Source organism: Podarcis tiliguerta (assembly GCF_965153285.1).
Source record: "Podarcis tiliguerta genome assembly, chromosome: 1".
In the NCBI taxonomy this organism is placed as follows: domain Eukaryota; kingdom Metazoa; phylum Chordata; class Lepidosauria; order Squamata; family Lacertidae; genus Podarcis; species Podarcis tiliguerta.
In genome coordinates, this window is record NC_139534.1 from 114,369,716 (window position 1) to 114,387,942 (window position 18,227).

General features: G+C 43.4%; 1 protein-coding gene across 1 annotated transcript; it reads right to left on the bottom strand.

The window, feature by feature from the left end:
- Positions 1-464: 464 nt before the first annotated feature.
- On the bottom strand, positions 465-17,028 carry LOC310676590 (alpha-1-antitrypsin-like). The gene is made up of 5 exons (XM_083438560.1): positions 16,930-17,028; positions 14,817-15,504; positions 9,796-10,066; positions 1,900-2,047; positions 465-847 (listed from the first exon to the last, which is right to left on the bottom strand). The coding sequence occupies exons 2-5, from the start codon at positions 15,481-15,483 to the stop codon at positions 644-646; spliced, it is 1,290 nt and encodes a 429-aa protein (XP_083294686.1). The 5' UTR covers positions 15,484-15,504; positions 16,930-17,028; the 3' UTR covers positions 465-643.
- Between the last annotated feature and the right edge of the window lie 1,199 nt (positions 17,029-18,227).

Here is an 18,227-nt window from a genome sequence, read left to right on the forward strand (position 1 = left end):
TTCCTTATAATAGGGGCATGGAAGGCTTCCCAGTTTTAGTTTGTTTCCCCCTGCAGAACCCCAATATCTACCAACCAGAGCCCTATGTAAAAGAGATGCAGTTAGAATTAAAGGACATAGGATGCCTCTGAGCACCTTCTGAGTTGGTTTGAATTTATTTTCAGAACCAGAACTGAACTGAGGTTATTATCGTTTCATACACAAGTCCACTTCTGGTTAGCTCCCCCCCCCCCCCATTTCAGCAGCCTACTTTATCTGGGCAAACTCATTTTGTTGTTGCCGTTCAAAGAACTGGGAGGCAGAAACTGTCCTGCAAATCTACCATCTGCTCTGCCTTCATTTAGGGACTTGATTTTCTAAAATGGGATTTAAGAGGTCACCTAGGGATTAGTGGGCCCCTTTCAAGGACAGAAACATATTGCAGATTCAAAAGGGTGGAGCATGAAGTTAACCCACAATATCACAATGTTTTAAAATCATTTTTATTATAAAATGGCTTTGAAGTCAGTCATCTTCTTATTCATCCTAGATACAACTGGTTATGGGCACCACCAGGACAAGGCTAAGAAAATGCAAAGCGGGAAATCCAGTTTTTTAATCTCCTAAAAAGGCTGTACTCGTAATACTCTGGCTCTTCTAATATTCATTGCACTGTAGGGTTGATGATCTTCCCTAGGAAGAGAATGCTCCATGTTGCCTTATCTAAAATAATAAGCAGGAAGGGTCTGTTGAAATTGATAGTAAGTACAGGTTGAAATGGAGCGGAACGGAACATAAACTCTATCGTGGTGACTGCTGCTGCCTCAGTGCCACTCTCGTTAACATCCAGCACAGTCTTGTGAATGGCCTGTGAGGAAAGAACAACATATCATTGTCTGCAAGTCACATTCTCCAGTAGTTCACAGATGAATATGGACACCCTTGTGATGATCATTGTTCTCATACTGAGGATCTTCCCATTAGACCTCCCTGAAGTAGCTGCTCTATCTACTGTAATTGCTTTCTCTGTGATAGCTTGTCCACAATGACCTTCAAATCCAGGAGGGTGTTTGATCTTTTAGCTAAAGCAGGGGTTACCAACCTGGAGGGGCGGGCGAGGGCGCCGTGAGCACATTCACAAACAGGAGAAAATGTCCTGGGCACCATGCCAACACTACAAACAAGCACATACTGCAACCTAGGTCCCTTCTGCACTGTACATTGAAAGTGGTGCTGTACCACTTTAAGCAATCATGGCTTCCCCCAAGGAATCCTGGGGGTAGCTTGTCCAGGGTGCTAAGAGTTCTTAGGAGACCCCTTTTCTGTTCACAGAGCTACAATTTACAGAGTTCCCCGGGAAGGGGGATTGAATGTTAAACTGCTCTGGCTATTGTAGCTCTTTGAGGAGAAATGGGGTCTTCTAAATGTCTCCACAGTCCACAAGAATATGGTACGTCCCAAAATATACTGCGCTGTCAAGCACAAAATATACTGCGCTGTCAAGCTGCAGCACAAAAGGAAGTGTGGCAGAGTCTAGATTTAAGGCACAATCAATGCAAATTTAAAGCACATGACTTTCCCCAGGGCATTCTGGGAACTGTAGTTTGTCAAGGGTTCTGGGAATTGTAAGTCTGTGGAGGCGAAATTCCAGCTTCCAGGATTCTTTGAGGGAAGCATGTGCTTTAAATGTGCACTGAATTCACTTTAAGTGTATGGTATGGATCTGTGATTCACATTTTGCAACATTTTCATGGCTTCCTGCAAATGAGAAAAATATCAACAAAAAGAGTTCCTTCTCAGATGTTCTTCACGTGCTTCTGAGAAATTATTGGAGGTAATGTTGTCCTCTTTTAATCGAGGACCAAATGACAGAACATGAAGGTTTAAAGAAGCACTTGATCAAAGAGAGAAAGCACATACTTTGGAAACCATCAGGTCACGTTCTCCGGTAATGCCAGACAGATCAGCAGCGTCATTAAAGACGTCTTGCACACCCATCTTTTGTAATAAGTCTTTGACATCATAGGATGCAGAAATGGAAAATTTGGGGATAAAAAGACGTATATTGCTGATGAAGAAATAGAAAAAGAATCCATATGTTATTTCATTGGTGTTCAGCTGTTGAGTCATGACCCACACAGTGACATTCCCTGGCCTTGATGCACATTCAAGCTTGGAAAAGGGCCCCAGTGCATAGGAAGGGTCTCTTGAAGCCTCTTAAAGGGTCACTTTTTCTCCACTCCAAGTCCTCCCAGGCCAGAATACATTGCTTTAGTAGAGGGAGTTAGGAACTGGATCTACCTTGCAGGCCAGATCCTGACCTCCAGCAACTGCCATGTGCCATTTTGACAAGTGTGTGGGACTGATATCACCATGTCTGCTGAAATCAAATCACAGCAGCAAATTCTCAGGGGTTTGCAAGTGCTGGTGATCAGCTGATTGGCAGCACCTGCAAACCGCAGTTATTATGCCAAGGTGCTGTCTCATAACCTGCCCCACAACTTACATCATATATAATGCCTTGTGTGGGCAGGTGAATGTGGCTTAGGGAGAGATGAACTAATAGGACAAATTAGGACCCCTACTGGGCTCCATTAGGCCCATGGGATGGAGATTTCTCACTGCTTTTTGAATGGGCTCCTCAGATTCAGAGGACTCACTCCCAGGGAAGCTCCCATTGCCTCACACCTTGGGAGCCGATGGCTCGAAAACAGGTAGCTCATCAGGCAGATTGGAACCATCAGTGTCAGGGACTGGGTGGAGAAGGAATGATGGAGACTGCGTCCCCATCCTGACCCTTCTAGGGAAGAGGAAGACAGTATAGATTTACAACAGGGGTTTGCTGGGGGTCACAGCTCAGAGGCAGATGAGGGGGGAAGTTGGGAAATAATGGGAGAGGAGAAGGAGGAGGCAGAAGCGGAAAGGCAGCTGGCTGACACAGTGCCATCAGAAAGCATCCCAGACCCTCCATCTCCCAGAACATGGCCGTAAACGTAGGAGAACAAAGAGCTCAAAGGCAGAGGGCACGTAGTAGCACCCACAGAAGTGATGAAGGAGGAAGTGGGAGAGACGGGGGTGGGGGGGTGGGGTGGAGATTCACTCGGGACAATGCCCTTATCCAAGAGGCTGGGTTCTATAGCCTCTCACTGTAAGTATTGAAATGAAAAAGGATGGCAAGAAACCTTTTCTTGTCTTTATACTTTCCTGGGCAAACAGCCAGGAGCCACTGGCAACATCCTGACATGAGCCCTACTGTTTGCCTCTGCATAGTTCCATCCTTATTTCAGACATTGTGATCTATTGGTACATCACAATGTTTAGCTGGTGATATGTCACAATGTTGAAAACCAGATATCGGCCAGCCTGAACCCACATCTAGATAAACCTGAGGTTAGGGGGCTGACAGCAGTAGCCGAGGTTAGGTCTATGGGGTGTCCTTACCAGTGGCCCCCTGAAACTGGTATATATATATATATATATATATATATATGCAGGTTTTGGTGTCCTCGGGTGTCTTCCCGTGTAAAAGTTGGGGTGTCTAGGCGACGTTTCGACGAGGTCTCACTCGTCATCTTCAGGCTGGTGCTTTCGGCTTCTTGTTACTGGAACAGAGCAGGATCTCAGTGTTTGAGTTCCTATAAATACTGTTGAGGAGGTGTGGTGTATAGCCTCCAATGTTCTGGGCAGAGAGGAGGTTCCCAGGCTGGTGTGCCTTTTCTTCTTTTGTTCCTTAATTACTTGAGGGATATCTTGAGTGATTTCTTGAGTGATTTCCTGAATCCCACTTAGGTGGGTCATTAGGTGTGGATTAGTTGCTAAAGCCTTTGTGTCTTGAACTCTTGAACTTTGTGAAGAGTTTTTCTGAGAAGATGGCTGTACTGCACTTGGTTGTGCTCTGGCTTGGCTTCGTGTATAGGGGCGAGCTGTGGTTTTGTGGCCTGTGCCAGCCAGATCTGTGTAGGGATTGCAGGGGGGTGCAGCATCCGGAGGTGCCACCCTGGTTTGGCTACTGGATGGTGTCTGTAATTTATCTGTGGAGAGGGTCTGGGTTTGGGTCTGGTGTGGTTGATTGGTGATGGCGTTCTGTGTGCCTCTGGATCTGGTGTCAGATTTTGTGGGGAGGGCTAATTTCCAGATGTCTGGCAAGCGGGATGTGTCGTCACGCTTGTTCATGTTGTGAGGGTGTTTCTCTATCTCGATGGCTTCCATGATTATTCTCTTGTGGTGATGTTCCATGTTAAAGAGCAATTTGGAATCTGCAAAATTAATTTCGTGTCCTGTTTCTTTCATGTGTTGGAAAAGAGAGGAAGTTTTTTCTTCTTTTTTGACGGCATTCTTGTGTTCTGCGATCCGTGCATTTATTCGTCTGTTTGTTTGTCCAATGTACGTGGCTGGGCAGACTTTGCAGGGTATTTCATAGACCCCTTGGTTTTCCAACTGAATTTTATCCTTGGGGTTTCTGAGGATATTGGCTATTTTTTGGTTGGTGCAAAAGGCTGTTTTGATATTGTGTTTATGGAGGATTTTGCTAATTTTATCTGTAGTGCCCTTGATATAAGGAAGGAGGGCTATGCCATTGTTTTCTTCTGTGTCTTGGTTTTTGGGGGGTGTTTCTTTTTGGATTAGCTTCGTAACCCTGTTTTGCTGGTATCCATTGGCAATTAACACATTTGAGAGATTCTGTAACTCAGTTGTCAAGTGGTCTTCGTCAGCCAGGCGTTTGGTTCTGGAGATGAGAGTCTTGGCTACGGAGTTTATTTGTGCAGGGTGGTGGTGTGATTGTGCATGTAAGTAGCGGTTGGTGTGTGTTTTTTTCCGGTAGATAGTGTGTCCTAGGGAGCCATCAGGTTTTTTGTAGATTAGGACGTCAAGGAAGGGAAGTTGGTTGTTGGTTTCTATTTCCATAGTGAATTGTATTTTGGGGTGTAGGCTGTTGAGATGTGTGAGGAAGCTATCCAGTTTTTCCTTCCCGTGTGGCCAAATTACAAAGGTGTCGTCAACATATCTGAGCCAAAGTTTGGGTTTGTGTTCTGACTTGTCTAAAGCATTGGTTTCAAAGTGTTCCATGTACAGGTTAGCGATGACCGGTGAGAGGGGTGATCCCATAGGTGCTCCTTCTATCTGTTTGTATCTTTGTCCATTGTGGATGAAGTACGTGTTGGTTAGGCAGTGGTTGGTCAGGTCCAAGATGTATTCGGGGGGATTGTATTTGTTTTGAATGGCTGTCAAGGCTTCATTAATGGGCACTTGTGTGAAGAGAGATACAACATCGAAGCTCACAAGTAGGTCATTGGGTTGTAGGTTTTGCTTCTTTATTGTTTCTATGAACTGGAAGGAGTTTGGAACGTGTGAAGAGATGGATTCTGCATAGGGCTGAAGTTGCTTGGCGAGAAATTTAGCGAGATTTTGTAGAGGTGAGCCTATGGAGCTGACTATTGGTCTGAGTGGTGTTCCTTCTTTGTGTATCTTGGGGAGGCCGTAGAGTTTGGGGCATCTGGATGATTTTTCTCTGGGGATGATTCTTAGCTGGATTTCTTCACTGATAGGAGAGGCTTTTATTTTGGATTTGGTGGTTTTTTCCAGATAGGTGGTGGGATCTGTTTTTATAGGTTGGTAGGTAGGGTCTTGGAGTAGATTTGATAGTTTTGCTTGGTAGTCCGATGTGTTCATCACAACAGTGGCATTACCTTTGTCTGCTGGGAGAATGATTATGTTGTTGTCTTTCCTCAGGTTGGTGAGTGCTTTCTGTTCTTCTTTGTGTAAATTGCTTCTGGGTGGTTTGCTGGAGCAGAGGATGTTGGTGACTTCAAGTCTGATTTTATTGGCTTCATCTGGATTGATTTTGGTTAGGCTAGCTTCGACTCCGCATATGATGTTTTCCGTGGGGATGCGTCTCGGGGCGACTGCAAAGTTGAAACCTTTGGAGAGTACTTTGGTTTCAGTTGAGGTGAGGATCCTGTCTGATATGTTATGTACTGTTTGTTTCATGGGTTGTTGTGGAGGGTGGCTGGGCTTCTGGCGTTTCTCTAGTTTGTGGAGTTTGTTGGTGTGTGTGTCTGTCTTGTGTGAGGTCTCCGTTTCAGCTCTCCAGACGGCTAGTTGTTTGCATTTGTCCCAGAGTGCAGGGTGGATTTTGTTACAGAGTTTGAGGTGAAGAGTGAGTAGATCTTTGTTGGTTTGGTTTAGTAGGTATCTTTTCTTGTGTAGTTCGTTTCTGATTAGAGATAGTTCAGTTCGTTTCAGGATCCTTTCGGTAGCTGGGGTTTTAGAGTGGAATTTAAGTTGGAAGCATGTGGGAATTAAGTTGTTGTCTCGGCAGTTGCGTAGGAACAAGAGATCACATAAGATGGTGGCTCTTCGGATTTCTAGTTTCTCGTAGGTTCTTGTCAGCTGGAAGGTTTCCTCCCCGTAGAGGTGAGATATTTGCTTTCGTAGATTTTCACGGGTACAGGAATGCAGGTTTTGGTGTCCTCGGGTGTCTTCCCGTGTAAAAGTTGGGGTGTCTAGGCGACGTTTCGACGAGGTCTCACTCGTCATCTTCAGGCTGGTGCTTTCGGCTTCTTGTTACTGGAACAGAGCAGGATCTCAGTGTTTGAGTTCTGTTCCAGTAACAAGAAGCCGAAAGCACCAGCCTGAAGATGACGAGTGAGACCTCGTCGAAACGTCGCCTAGACACCCCAACTTTTACACGGGAAGACACCCGAGGACACCAAAACCTGCATTCCTGTACCCGTGAAAATCTACGAAAGCAAATATCTCACCTCTACGGGGAGGAAACCTTCCAGCTGACAAGAACCTACGAGAAACTAGAAATCCGAAGAGCCACCATCTTATGTGATCTCTTGTTCCTACGCAACTGCCGAGACAACAACTTAATTCCCACATGCTTCCAACTTAAATTCCACTCTAAAACCCCAGCTACCGAAAGGATCCTGAAACGAACTGAACTATCTCTAATCAGAAACGAACTACACAAGAAAAGATACCTACTAAACCAAACCAACAAAGATCTACTCACTCTTCACCTCAAACTCTGTAACAAAATCCACCCTGCACTCTGGGACAAATGCAAACAACTAGCCGTCTGGAGAGCTGAAACGGAGACCTCACACAAGACAGACACACACACCAACAAACTCCACAAACTAGAGAAACGCCAGAAGCCCAGCCACCCTCCACAACAACCCATGAAACAAACAGTACATAACATATCAGACAGGATCCTCACCTCAACTGAAACCAAAGTACTCTCCAAAGGTTTCAACTTTGCAGTCGCCCCGAGACGCATCCCCACGGAAAACATCATATGCGGAGTCGAAGCTAGCCTAACCAAAATCAATCCAGATGAAGCCAATAAAATCAGACTTGAAGTCACCAACATCCTCTGCTCCAGCAAACCACCCAGAAGCAATTTACACAAAGAAGAACAGAAAGCACTCACCAACCTGAGGAAAGACAACAACATAATCATTCTCCCAGCAGACAAAGGTAATGCCACTGTTGTGATGAACACATCGGACTACCAAGCAAAACTATCAAATCTACTCCAAGACCCTACCTACCAACCTATAAAAACAGATCCCACCACCTATCTGGAAAAAACCACCAAATCCAAAATAAAAGCCTCTCCTATCAGTGAAGAAATCCAGCTAAGAATCATCCCCAGAGAAAAATCATCCAGATGCCCCAAACTCTACGGCCTCCCCAAGATACACAAAGAAGGAACACCACTCAGACCAATAGTCAGCTCCATAGGCTCACCTCTACAAAATCTCGCTAAATTTCTCGCCAAGCAACTTCAGCCCTATGCAGAATCCATCTCTTCACACGTTCCAAACTCCTTCCAGTTCATAGAAACAATAAAGAAGCAAAACCTACAACCCAATGACCTACTTGTGAGCTTCGATGTTGTATCTCTCTTCACACAAGTGCCCATTAATGAAGCCTTGACAGCCATTCAAAACAAATACAATCCCCCCGAATACATCTTGGACCTGACCAACCACTGCCTAACCAACACGTACTTCATCCACAATGGACAAAGATACAAACAGATAGAAGGAGCACCTATGGGATCACCCCTCTCACCGGTCATCGCTAACCTGTACATGGAACACTTTGAAACCAATGCTTTAGACAAGTCAGAACACAAACCCAAACTTTGGCTCAGATATGTTGACGACACCTTTGTAATTTGGCCACACGGGAAGGAAAAACTGGATAGCTTCCTCACACATCTCAACAGCCTACACCCCAAAATACAATTCACTATGGAAATAGAAACCAACAACCAACTTCCCTTCCTTGACGTCCTAATCTACAAAAAACCTGATGGCTCCCTAGGACACACTATCTACCGGAAAAAAACACACACCAACCGCTACTTACATGCACAATCACACCACCACCCTGCACAAATAAACTCCGTAGCCAAGACTCTCATCTCCAGAACCAAACGCCTGGCTGACGAAGACCACTTGACAACTGAGTTACAGAATCTCTCAAATGTGTTAATTGCCAATGGATACCAGCAAAACAGGGTTACGAAGCTAATCCAAAAAGAAACACCCCCCAAAAACCAAGACACAGAAGAAAACAATGGCATAGCCCTCCTTCCTTATATCAAGGGCACTACAGATAAAATTAGCAAAATCCTCCATAAACACAATATCAAAACAGCCTTTTGCACCAACCAAAAAATAGCCAATATCCTCAGAAACCCCAAGGATAAAATTCAGTTGGAAAACCAAGGGGTCTATGAAATACCCTGCAAAGTCTGCCCAGCCACGTACATTGGACAAACAAACAGACGAATAAATGCACGGATCGCAGAACACAAGAATGCCGTCAAAAAAGAAGAAAAAACTTCCTCTCTTTTCCAACACATGAAAGAAACAGGACACGAAATTAATTTTGCAGATTCCAAATTGCTCTTTAACATGGAACATCACCACAAGAGAATAATCATGGAAGCCATCGAGATAGAGAAACACCCTCACAACATGAACAAGCGTGACGACACATCCCGCTTGCCAGACATCTGGAAATTAGCCCTCCCCACAAAATCTGACACCAGATCCAGAGGCACACAGAACGCCATCACCAATCAACCACACCAGACCCAAACCCAGACCCTCTCCACAGATAAATTACAGACACCATCCAGTAGCCAAACCAGGGTGGCACCTCCGGATGCTGCACCCCCCTGCAATCCCTACACAGATCTGGCTGGCACAGGCCACAAAACCACAGCTCGCCCCTATACACGAAGCCAAGCCAGAGCACAACCAAGTGCAGTACAGCCATCTTCTCAGAAAAACTCTTCACAAAGTTCAAGAGTTCAAGACACGAAGGCTTTAGCAACTAATCCACACCTAATGACCCACCTAAGTGGGATTCAGGAAATCACTCAAGAAATCACTCAAGATATCCCTCAAGTAATTAAGGAACAAAAGAAGAAAAGGCACACCAGCCTGGGAACCTCCTCTCTGCCCAGAACATTGGAGGCTATACACCACACCTCCTCAACAGTATTTATAGGAACTCAAACACTGAGATCCTGCTCTGTTCCAGTAACAAGAAGCCGAAAGCACCAGCCTGAAGATGACGAGTGAGACCTCGTCGAAACGTCGCCTAGACACCCCAACTTTTACACGGGAAGACACCCGAGGACACCAAAACCTGCATTCCTGTACCCGTGAAAATCTACGAAAGCATATATATATATATATATATATATGGTATCCTTTTAAAACAAAAAGCTTCAACTCTTCGAATTAGCAGCATTTGAAGAAACGGTGCAGAGAAAAGACTTACTCTGTTTTAAAAGATGCTATCCATTTAGACAGACTTTCTTTTACCAATGCACCTTCCACATCCTCCAGTTTTCCTTCATCAGGCAGAATGAAGAAAGACGTGGCATCTCCTTTGTATGGAATCTCCACCACCCAGCAAGACAAGTCTTCATCGTGGAGGTATTTGTAGTAGCCTTTTCGATACATCAGGCTGGCTTTCACCGTAGTGTTTGCATCCACAAAGAAGTCTTTTTCCCGGATCATGTGAGTGTCAAAAGGGTGTTGCCAGTAAGCTTGGAAGAAAAAGATTAGGCAAAAGAGTTGCATGATTTTTAATTCCCCCCAAAGGCAACTTTGTGTGCAATAGATAAGTATTTCATCATGTAAATACAGGAAATGCAAGAGGCATAGAAGTGAGTGATTAAAAATATATATCCTAAAACCTAGACAAAATACTGTATTTTTTGCTCTATAAGACTCACTTTTTCCCTCCTAAAAAGTAAGGGGAAATGTGTGTACATCTTATGGAGCGAATGCAGGCTGCACAGCTATCCCAGAAGCCAGAACAGCAAGAGGGACTGCTGCTTTCACTGAGCAGCAATCCCTCTTGCTGTTCTGGCTTCTGAGATTCAGAATATTTTTTTTCTTGTTTTCCTCCTCCAAAACTTAGGTGTGTCTTGTGGTCTGGTGCGTCTTATAGAGTGAAAAATACATATGTATGAAGAACTAGGAGATAAATTAACGAGTTGGTTACAATTCCATCAAATTAATGCACTGTGGACAGAAGATAAAAAGATTGGGATAAACGAAAAAAAAAATCAAGATTCCAGATAGAAATACTGGAAGGAAATTCAAAACTCTTATCAAAAATGTATAATCAACTGTTAGAATGGGATACTAAGGATGAGGAAATAAAAGAAGTTATGGTGAAATGGGTGATAGATCTGGGATATAATTTGGAATACGATAGTTGGATTAAGCTCTGGAATAAAGATATGAAGTTCACTGCTTGTTTTGCCTTAAGAGAAAACATGGAAAAAATGATGTACAGATGGTACATCACCACTGTAAAATTAGGGAAAATCTATAAGAATGGAGATAAAATTGCTGGAGGTGTAAAAACAAGGAAGGTAGTTTTTACCACATTTGGTGGACTTGTGAAAAAATTAAGAACTTCTGGGAGCTCATTTATAATGAACTAAAAAAAATGTTTAAATTTACTTTTGTTTAAAAACCTGAAAATTTTCTTCTGGGAATGATTGGCAATGAAATTAAGAAAGAGGACCAGACCTTATTCCAGCACGCAACAACAGCTGCTAGAATTTTAATCGCCCAAAATTGGAAATCAATCAATATCCCAACAGTAAGAGATTGGCAAAGTAAATTATTTGAATATTCAGAATTGGCAAAATTAACACAAAAAATCAGAGACCAGAAAGAAACAAAGTTTATTAAAGAATGGAATAAATTCATAACCTATATTGAAGTAGATTTAAAAAATCCAAAGATCACAGTAGGCTTAATATAACCCTTCAACATACAAAAGTTTTAAAGATAAGCTGCGGAAAAAATGTATTACATAACCCAAAACTGAGGTGGAGGGAAGTCAATAACTTACATGTTTGTCTTTTTTTCTTCTTCTTATAATTAAGTTATGTTGTTCTTATTATTGTTTTTTTTCTGTGAATAATTTATTTTCTGTGCATATGTGTGTATATGTGTGTATGAAAATTAATAAAGAGAAATAAAAAAAATAGAGTGAAAAATACGTAACTGTAGCGGCTGCTTGCAAAACAGTACACAAAATAGTGAAAATGTCAATGGGACACAGTGGAATACTCACAGAGTAAGTTCGTTTGCCCTCCTGGGGCAGGTGGCCCTCCTGGGGTGGGCGGGCACTGTGTCTCCCCTATGAACTGGCCTATTGCCAGCCAGATTGTATTCCTGCCACCCAATTGGCCAATGGTGGCAGTGATGCATGGGGCATCACCTGGCCACGGTGCCAATGACCAGTAGTAGCACTTGGTACCATGCCCAGGGGAAGAATAAATATCAAGCCAGCAGGGTCTTTTGGCCTCTGTCTCTGTGCCGGTTCTCCCGCCCACCCTCCCTCAGATTAGGGTTGGTGTTTTTTTACCAGTGGTACAACCTTGCTAGGGACAATGTCGGTCGCTAGATTCAGGGCCCGGTCAGGAATTTATTTCCACCTGGCAAACTGGCTCCATCATTTGGGTTTTGGGCTGCCTCATAGCAATTGTCACAACTTGGTAAGGTGGTTAGGCATTGGGTAAACCTAGACTTGGTTGGAGGGCAGGTTATAGCCTCTGTCTGCCCCTCCATGAGTAAGGAGATCCTGTTAAAAGGCAGCTCCTGTACGATGCCCAGATGGGAGCTAGGGCCATCCCACTTTTCCAATGCGGACCACTGGCTTCACCCTCTTGGCGGACGGGCGGGAGTGTCATGCGCCATTGCTTACCTCAATGCCTATGGCCAAACCTTTCGTATCTATAACCAATAAAGTTGTGGCCTTACTTGATCCCCAAAACCCAATAAGCTGTGTGTTGTCTAGTTATTTGCACCTTAGGGAACAGGGTGGTCATGGGGCCTTGCCATGCAAAGGGATGAAGCATCTACCAAAAAAGTCTCTTGTCCTCCTCTCTGACTTTGAGCTAATCATTATGTTGAACCTTTTAGCATGTTTTGTTTTTTTTCTTTTCAACTGCTCATGTTTACTGGAAGTTTGCTCTTCTTAACAAATTAAAATTTGACATTCCATGGCAGGCTGCAATTTCATTGGCGCTATACTCTGCTCTAAAACCCAACTACAAACACAAAAATTTGAGATCTCCACTACCCTTCTCTGTTGTTTCAGGAACAACATTTTTTTTCAAAAAGGCATAAGCGGACAGGCCATTGGTCTGATCCAACTGGCTTTTCTATCTAGTCCATCATCCTGTTCTCACAGTGCCTATGGGAAACACACAAGAAAGATGTGAGCACAACAGCTCTTGAGAGTTTTAGATGAATGGGTATTTATCAGAGCCTTAAAAAGTTGCCATCGTTACATGTTTGTATGCCCACCTAACAGGGATATATATCTGCAACACTGCGTTTCAGGTCCCACTTATTCCCTTTAATAGTGATGTCAGCTGGTTGAATGCCTATCAGCTTGGGAAAAAAATGATCACAAAATGGAAGCAACAGGAAAGGTGGTTTTTAAATATTTGGGGAGGACCCCCTAGGTATACAGAAATGTGGTTTTTTAAAAAAATAAAAAAATCAAACATTGTCTTTTTAAAAAAATTAAAGCTACATAAATTGCCTGAGAAGAACTTGTGACAGAAGGTTCCTTTCAGAAGATCAATGGTACTCCAGTCCACAGAGAAAGGGAGAGAGAAAAAGTCTAATGAAAGCAGGAATCAGGCAGATTCTAGCCCTCTTCAGATATTATAATGGTGAAAGGGCAAAAAAAATAGAAAAGAGCTGTAGGGCCAGAGCTTTAGCCCTGTCCCTACTGTCATGTGGGTGCTTTCTGCTTCCTTGTCTTCTAGTGTACCTTGTGGAGCAGAAAGGCTCCTTGCATGATTAAGGACCTTGGAAGATCAGTTTAATCACAGTGAGAGAGTCCACTGGATGACAAAAGTAAGCCTCAAGATGCAGCCACTCAGCACTTTTCTACTCAAGTTTCCCCTCATGACTGCAATGTGCCTAGGCCCCATCCACACTGTAAATTTAAAGCAATATCATGCCACTTTAAACAGTTCTAGCTACCTCCAAGACATCCTGGGAGTTGGAGTTTAAGAGCCCCCTATTCCCCTCACAGAGTTCCCTGGGAAAAGAGATTGACTGTAAAAGCACTCTGGGAATTGTAGCTCTGTGAGAGGAATAGCACCCTTAAACTACAGTTCTCAGGAAGCTTTGGGGGAAGCCAGGACTGTTTAAAGTGGTATGATCGTACTTTATATGCATAGTGCTCAGGAATGAGAACAGCAGGTATGCAGTATTTGGGTAGGTATGCTTATACTAAGCATCTTGGGTGGGGAACTGGGATTAGGGCTGGAATTTGCATGCCCTAATTTATGAAGATATTAATTTTCTGTGCTGCCTGTCCTGCCAAAGGAGCCCAGGATGGCAAAGAGCAAAGCAGGATGACAATACAATTCAAAAAATAATAATGAATAAGCACATCAAGATAATTAAGAACACATTTAGAACATCTAAAAACATTTACAAACAGTGGCCTATCCTTACAGCTCATAATTTCAAGGTTGCCAGGAGCAGGATCTGTTAGCAATCAAATGCCTGGGTGAACAGGGATATTTTAACATTTCTTCAGAATGGTAATAATAACATTATTATCACAATGAATGCTAATGCTAATTATAATAGCTCCCACTCACCCCTTGAGTTATTATAGGGAAGTTTCAGGAGGAAGAAAGGAAAATGGAACCATTTCGTCTCTCAAATAAGAAAAGAGGCACATCTTTTCCCTTTTCTCAATTTCCAGCATGGAATGCCCATCTCTGCCATATAACTATAAAGCACTTAGGTTTGGGACTGGCAAACTTCTAATGGTACCCAGCACAGCAGGGGAAGCGTAGGGGGGGGGCAGAGAGAAAAGGTGTCTCTTTTCCCTTCCCCAGTACTGAAATTCCCTGAACAGCACTGCAAGCGTAAGAACATAGGAGTCTACTGGATGAGGCCAATGGCCCATCTACTGCAGCATTCTGTTCTCACAGTGGCCACCCAGATGCTTGTGAGGAAACCTGCAAGCAGGGCATGAGTTCATAAGCAATCTCCACTCTTGAGGTTTCCAGCAACTGGGATTCATAGCCAATAGCTAGGAGCCATTGAAAGCCTCCTCCTCCATGAATTTGTCCCACCATCTTTTAAAGCCATCCAAGATGGTGGTCATTACTGCCTCTAGTGGGAGTGAGTTCCAAGGCTCCTAATTCGGGGCTGACTGGAGCCCTGAACTAGAGCACTCCTCTTAAAGGAAATTTGTGTTGCCAGTCCCTTCAGTTAATTGCTCTTCCAACTTACCTTTGAAGAAGATGTAGTTCACAAGAACCAGTATAGTGCTTGGATCGAGGTCCTCAAGCGCATGGGCTATTTTCCCCTGAGTTTTGTTCTGCACATAATCATTTATCTGCCTTTTAGCCGCTCTGGGAATGGTGAAGTTGGTGAGGAAGCCTTCTGCTTCATAGAAGGTTTTGACATCCTCCAAAAACTTAGGCAGAAACTTCAACGACTGCTCAATGAACAAGGCATTTCCCATCTTCACCTGTGCTTTGTTATCCGGGCGGTGAAGGGCATGGATGAGGTGGCGGAATCCTTTGTGTATCTCATTCTCCTCAGTCACTGACAGGTTAAACGCGAGTCCTTTGTGAATCTGACTTTGGGTTTCCGACTTGGCACCCAGGGTCAGCAGTGCAAAAGCTGCAGAGATGCTGATTGGGGAGAAGAAAATGTTCCTTGAACCCGCGCCTGAAGCTATGTTCCTGTAGAATGTGAATGCAAAGTCAGAGTTACTGGGACCTATCTTAAGATAGCTGGAGGAATCCTGTCTCTGTTCTTCTGAAGAAAGATGTGGATGTTCCAGTAATGTCTTGTCTCCTTGGCTAGCCTGGTCATCGTTGTGTCCTGGGAGTTGATAGCACTGGACTTCAAGACTAATCAGTAACAAGGAGAGGGTGATGACCAGCTTCATTTGGGATTTGTAATTCTTCTGCTGATAATTCCCACACAAGATGTTAAAGGATCAATCCAAAAATGCATGTGTACTCTGCAACAAAGGCGAATTCTGCCCTATACCTATACATTTATACAACAGAAATAATTCACCTTTCCTGTGAGCGGTGTAAGAAAGAATGTTGTTAGTTTCACTAAATCACATACAGAATACAGTGGTGCCCCGCAAGACGAATGCCTCGCAAGACGGAAAACCCGCTAGACGAAAGGGTTTTCCATTTTGGAGGTGCTTTGCAAAACGAATTTCCCTATGGGCTTGCTTCGCAAGACGAAAATGTCTTGCGAGTTCCTGCGATTTTTTTTCGCTCCCCACCCCCTTTTTCTAAAGCACTAAGCTGCTAATAGCCTTCTAGCAGCTAATCCACTAATCCCTTAAACCTTTAATAGCCGCTAAACCACTAATAGCGTTAATCCGCTAATAGGGTTGCTTCGCAAGATGGAAAAACTGCTAGACGAAGAGACTCGCGGAACGGATTCTTTTCGTCTTGCGAGGCACCACTGTAGAGTTTTGATAGAAAATGGTTTCCACATTTGTGTTTTTCTGTGTTTCAATGGTTTTTGTTTTTTTTAAGTTTATTATTTAAAAATAAAACTGGCACATTCTAACCATGGAATATTTCTTTGTGATACTTTCAAGTTTTCACACTTTTATGAATTTAACATAGTAATAGTAATTTTGACGACTATGTATCTATACCTATATATGCCTGTATCTATGTATATAGTTATTTTCACATATCATCTCGAAATCAACTTTTGAATAGCAAAGACTATTTCATTTTCATTCTGATGCTTACATGAGAATCCTAACTGACACCCTTTAGGCAACTTTGGTTTTTCCCTGTTCTGTCATAAAATTAATGAAATTCTGCCATTAACATGAATGGGATAGAACTGTGTCAGTAGTTCAAGTTATTTATGCACCCAGCCACACACAGAACCAAAGAAATGATTCATATTCTTAGATGCTGGCCCGAACATGCAGGCACTTGTTTAAGAAGTGTGCAGTGGTATCCTTTCCTTTTACATAGCAGAGGAAGATTCTGGCATCTGCCATGCCCATGTGCTTTATGGTGCAGCAGTTGACTCTACTGGGCTGCTCTGTACCACCTGTCGTGGTACTTCTGAGCTTTCAGTTCAATGAACCAGTCATGTAATGGGAGTGGGTGAGATTTCATGCTACCATAACAAGTTGCTTCATCTGAGATTAAACCCCACCTAGAATATAGCCATTAATCTAGCCTATAAATTCGATCTGCCTGAAGAATAAACAGATTGATTTAGTTCTGCATGGATGTAAACCCAGAAAAGGAAAGGAAATAAACACTGGCTATACAGCAGAAATCATAAGCTATACCAAAACAAGCTAGAGAGAAGAGTGAAAAAGAATGTATAGCTTACTTACAGCTCACCAAAAGAATATTGTAGCACCCTTCTGCACTACGATCCTCTTAAACCTGTAATTTATATACCAGGCTTGTACGCAGTATTCATTATTAACCATTAAGCAGAGCAAATATGGGTTGCCAAAGGGAGTCGGGTACAAAATGTGATGCAAGGGATTTGTAGCTTCCGCCCGACCTTTGTGCAATGGTACTACAGGTTGATAAAGAGCTGGATTTTAAATAAATAAGCATGAACTTCCCTGACCAAAGGGATCTCAAGCCGCTCATTTCTGAGTAGTCCAAGCTCATACTGTGGCCGTTTATTGTGGCACCCACCACTGCTTGCTCAGAGGCACAGATTGTTGTTGTTGTTGTTTAGTCGTTCAGTCGTGTCCGACTCTTCGTGACCCCATGGACCAGAGCACGCCAGGCACTCCTGTCTTCCACTGCCACCCGCAGTTTGGTCAGATTCATGTTTGTAGCTTCGAGAACACTGTCTAACCATCTCGTCCTCTGTCGTCCCCTTCTCCTTGTGCCCTCCATCTTTCCCAACATCAGGGTCTTTTCCAGTGAGTCTTCTCTTCTCATGAGGTGGCCAAAGTATTGGAGCCTCAGCTTCACGATCTGTCCTTCCAGTGAGCACTCAGGGCTGATTTCCTTAAGAATGGATGCATTTGATCTTCTTGCAGTCCATGGGACTCTCAAGAGTTTCCTCCAGCACCATAATTCAAAAGCGTCAATTCTTCGGCGATCAGCCTTCTTTATGGTCCAGCTCTCACTTCCATACATCACTACTGGGAAAACCATAGCTTTTACTATACGGACCTTTGTTGGCAAGGTGATTTTACTTTTTAAAATGCTGTCTTGGTTTGTCATTGCTTTCCTCCCAAGAAGCAGGCGTCTCTTAATTTTGTGGCTGCTGTCACCATCTGCAGTGATCATGGAGCCCAAGAAAGTAAAATCTCTCACTGCCTCCATTTCCTCCCCTTCTATTTGCCAGGAGGTGATGGGACCAGTGGCCATGATCTTCGTTTTTTTGATGTTGAGCTTCAGACCATATTTTGCGCTCTCCTCTTTCACCCTCAATAAAAGGTTTTTTAATTCCTCCTCACTTTCTGCCATCAAGGTTGTGTCATCTGCATATCTGAGGTTGTTGATATTTCTTCCAGCAATCTTAATTCCGGCTAGGGATTCATCCAGCCCAGCCTTTCGCAGGATGAATTCTGCATATAAGTTAAATAAGCAGGGAGACAAAATACAGCCTTGTTGTACTCCTTTCCCAATTTTGAACCAATCAGTTGTTCCATATCCAGTTCTA